Source organism: Leopardus geoffroyi, chromosome D1 (assembly GCF_018350155.1).
Source record: "Leopardus geoffroyi isolate Oge1 chromosome D1, O.geoffroyi_Oge1_pat1.0, whole genome shotgun sequence".
In the NCBI taxonomy this organism is placed as follows: Eukaryota; Metazoa; Chordata; class Mammalia; order Carnivora; family Felidae; genus Leopardus; species Leopardus geoffroyi.
Genome location: NC_059329.1, coordinates 100,314,274 through 100,316,727, shown reverse-complemented (window position 1 = coordinate 100,316,727; position 2,454 = coordinate 100,314,274). Strand labels below are relative to the sequence as shown.

The window sequence follows — 2,454 nt, the reverse complement described above, 5'->3', positions numbered from 1 at the left end:
GGGAGGGACAGAGAGAAAGGGAGACACAGAACCCAAAGCAGGCTCCAGGCTCGGAGCTGTCAGCACAGAGCCCCACATGGGGCTCCAACCCACAAAATTCAAGACCATGATCTGGGCCGAAGTCAGGCACTTAACCGACTGAGCCACCCAGGTGCCCCCAGACACAATTTTCAAAGATACATTTCTCCACAGTGGAAGAGAAGATCATATTGGCACTCTCCTCAAATATCCCATGATAATTCCTCTGTTTGGTTCCCCTTCTTAATGAAATATAAGCTGTTGTCATTAGGAGGCTGAACACAGAAGGGAGAAGGAAGGAAGGGAGGGAGGAAGGGAGGGAGGGAAGAAGGAAGGGAAGGAGAGAGGAAGTATGTCATAGAAGAAGTACTTTAACTTACAAAACATCTGTCAAAATATTCTCCTTTGCATTTGCCATTTAGTTTGAGTCTCAATGTTACCCAATCTCATGATATTCTTGGATATCATAGAGGCAATCGGATCTCTTCCCTTGGAACATTATACCAAGATACAAGCAAGTGTTTGGTTGTTAAGGAGAATCACAGCAACAGTAACATTAAGTCCTTACATTTGTTTTTGCCATTCCTGAATGTCCCACTGAAATCAAAATTCATTTCAAAAACAAAGAATAATTAGATGTTTTTCTTTATCACTTTCCCATTTTTATTCCATCCCTAAGTTCTTTTTGCCCCACAACCTCCTCATGGCAATTTTCACCTCTGCATTTCTGAGTGTGTAGATGATGGGGTTCAGCATGGGGGTGACAACTGTGTAGAACACGGCCACCAGTTTGTCCTCAGTGAAGGTGGAGGAGGGTCGCATGTAGAGAAAGATGGCAGGTCCAAAGAACAAGAGGACCACTGTGATGTGAGAGGCACAGGTAGAAAGGGCTTTGCGCCTCCCCTCTGCAGAATGGCTCCTCAAGTTGACAAGGATGATAATATAGGAGGACACCAAAATGAGGAAGGAGCACAGAGCAATTAAGCCACTGTTGGCCAACACAATAACCCCCTCCACAAAGGTGTCAGTGCAGGCAAGCTTGAATAATGGCTGAAGATCACAGAAGTAGTGGTCAATCACATTGGGACCACAGAAGGGTAACTGGACGGTGATGAGAATCTGTATAATGGAGTGGAAAAAGCCCCCAAGCCAGGAGCCAGCCACCAGTACATGACATAGTTGGCGGCTCATAATGTTCATATACTGAAGAGGCTTGCAGATGGCCACATAGCGGTCATAGGCCATCACCACAAGCAAAAGGATCTCAGTGACCCCAAAGAAGTGGAAGAAGAATATCTGAGCCACACAGCCCTCCAGCGAGATGGTTTTAATCTTGGCAAGTAAGTCTGTGATGAATTTAGGGACAACAGTAGAAGAGTAAGTGATCTCCACCAGGGACAAGTAGCTAAGGAAGAAGTACATGGGGGAACGCAGACTCTTACTGACATTGACTGTCAGAACAATGAGACCATTGCCCACCACTGTGGCCAGGTACACAGGAAGAAACACCACAAAGCACGCTCTCTGAACCTCTGGATCCTGAAACAGGCCAGTGAAAATTAATTCAGTCACATTATTTGTAATGGCCATGGACTCCATCTGGAGAAAATGTATCTCAGAGAAGAGCCCTGTGACAAAACAAACACATCATAACAACAATCCTTCATGTTTATTTAGCACTTGCCTGTTAATAGAGCCCTTTTGCACATATTATCTTTTTGGCTTATTTTACTTATTTATTTGTTAATATCACAAACGTTTATCCATTCACTGCCCAACAGTCCACTCTATACAAGACACTATGCAATCTATCTTGCAAAAAAACTCCATGATCTCCTTATCACAAGGGAGAAAACCAAAGCTCAAAGGGGTTGGGAATTAGCGAAGCCTCCCAGTAAGAAGTGGATCCAGAACAAGAACCAGATCATTTTGTTCCAACTAGTATGTTATTTCAAGTATACCACACTGGAAATATTAATCAACATTTTCAGCATTAATAAGTATCCATATTACCAACAATTCTCCCATTCTCAACATTTCTCATCATGCCTTTGCATGAGAAATTCTCAAGTAAACGTCTTGTGAATCCCTGGTTTCCTCCATTTACTTCCCGAAATGCCAATTTCATTCATAGTTCTCCCTTTCTAAAGAATATCTTCAATATTTTCCTTACACGAATTATCTAAGTTTCTGGATTCTTTCAGGTCCTATGGTTTTGCTCAATCCCACATCTTCATGAATTTTTACAAACATTTCGAGAAAATTTTGATACCTGGGGTCCAAGTGGACATCTGGAAGTTGTTGAGAATATAGGTCAGTATCAAACAACAGTTCGAATGTAATATATGGGGATTCACCAGTTTGCTTGTTTCTGTCTTTCAGTTTTCCCACCATTGGTATTTTTTGTCAGCAGGAGGTGAGGATTTATTTTAATTC

The 2,454-nt window shown here is 42.4% G+C and overlaps 1 protein-coding gene across 1 annotated transcript; it reads right to left on the bottom strand.

The window, feature by feature from the left end:
* Positions 1-583: 583 nt before the first annotated feature.
* On the bottom strand, positions 584-1,719 carry LOC123601683 (olfactory receptor 4B1). Its single transcript, XM_045485231.1, has one exon. It carries the CDS (start codon positions 1,615-1,617, stop codon positions 682-684), a length of 936 nt encoding a protein of 311 aa, XP_045341187.1. The 5' UTR covers positions 1,618-1,719; the 3' UTR covers positions 584-681.
* Positions 1,720-2,454: the final 735 nt, after the last annotated feature.

Coding starts and splice junctions, on each gene's coding strand:
- LOC123601683 (XM_045485231.1), bottom strand. CDS start 1,617: ATGGAGTCCATGGCCATTACAAATAATGTGACTGAATTAATTTTCACT.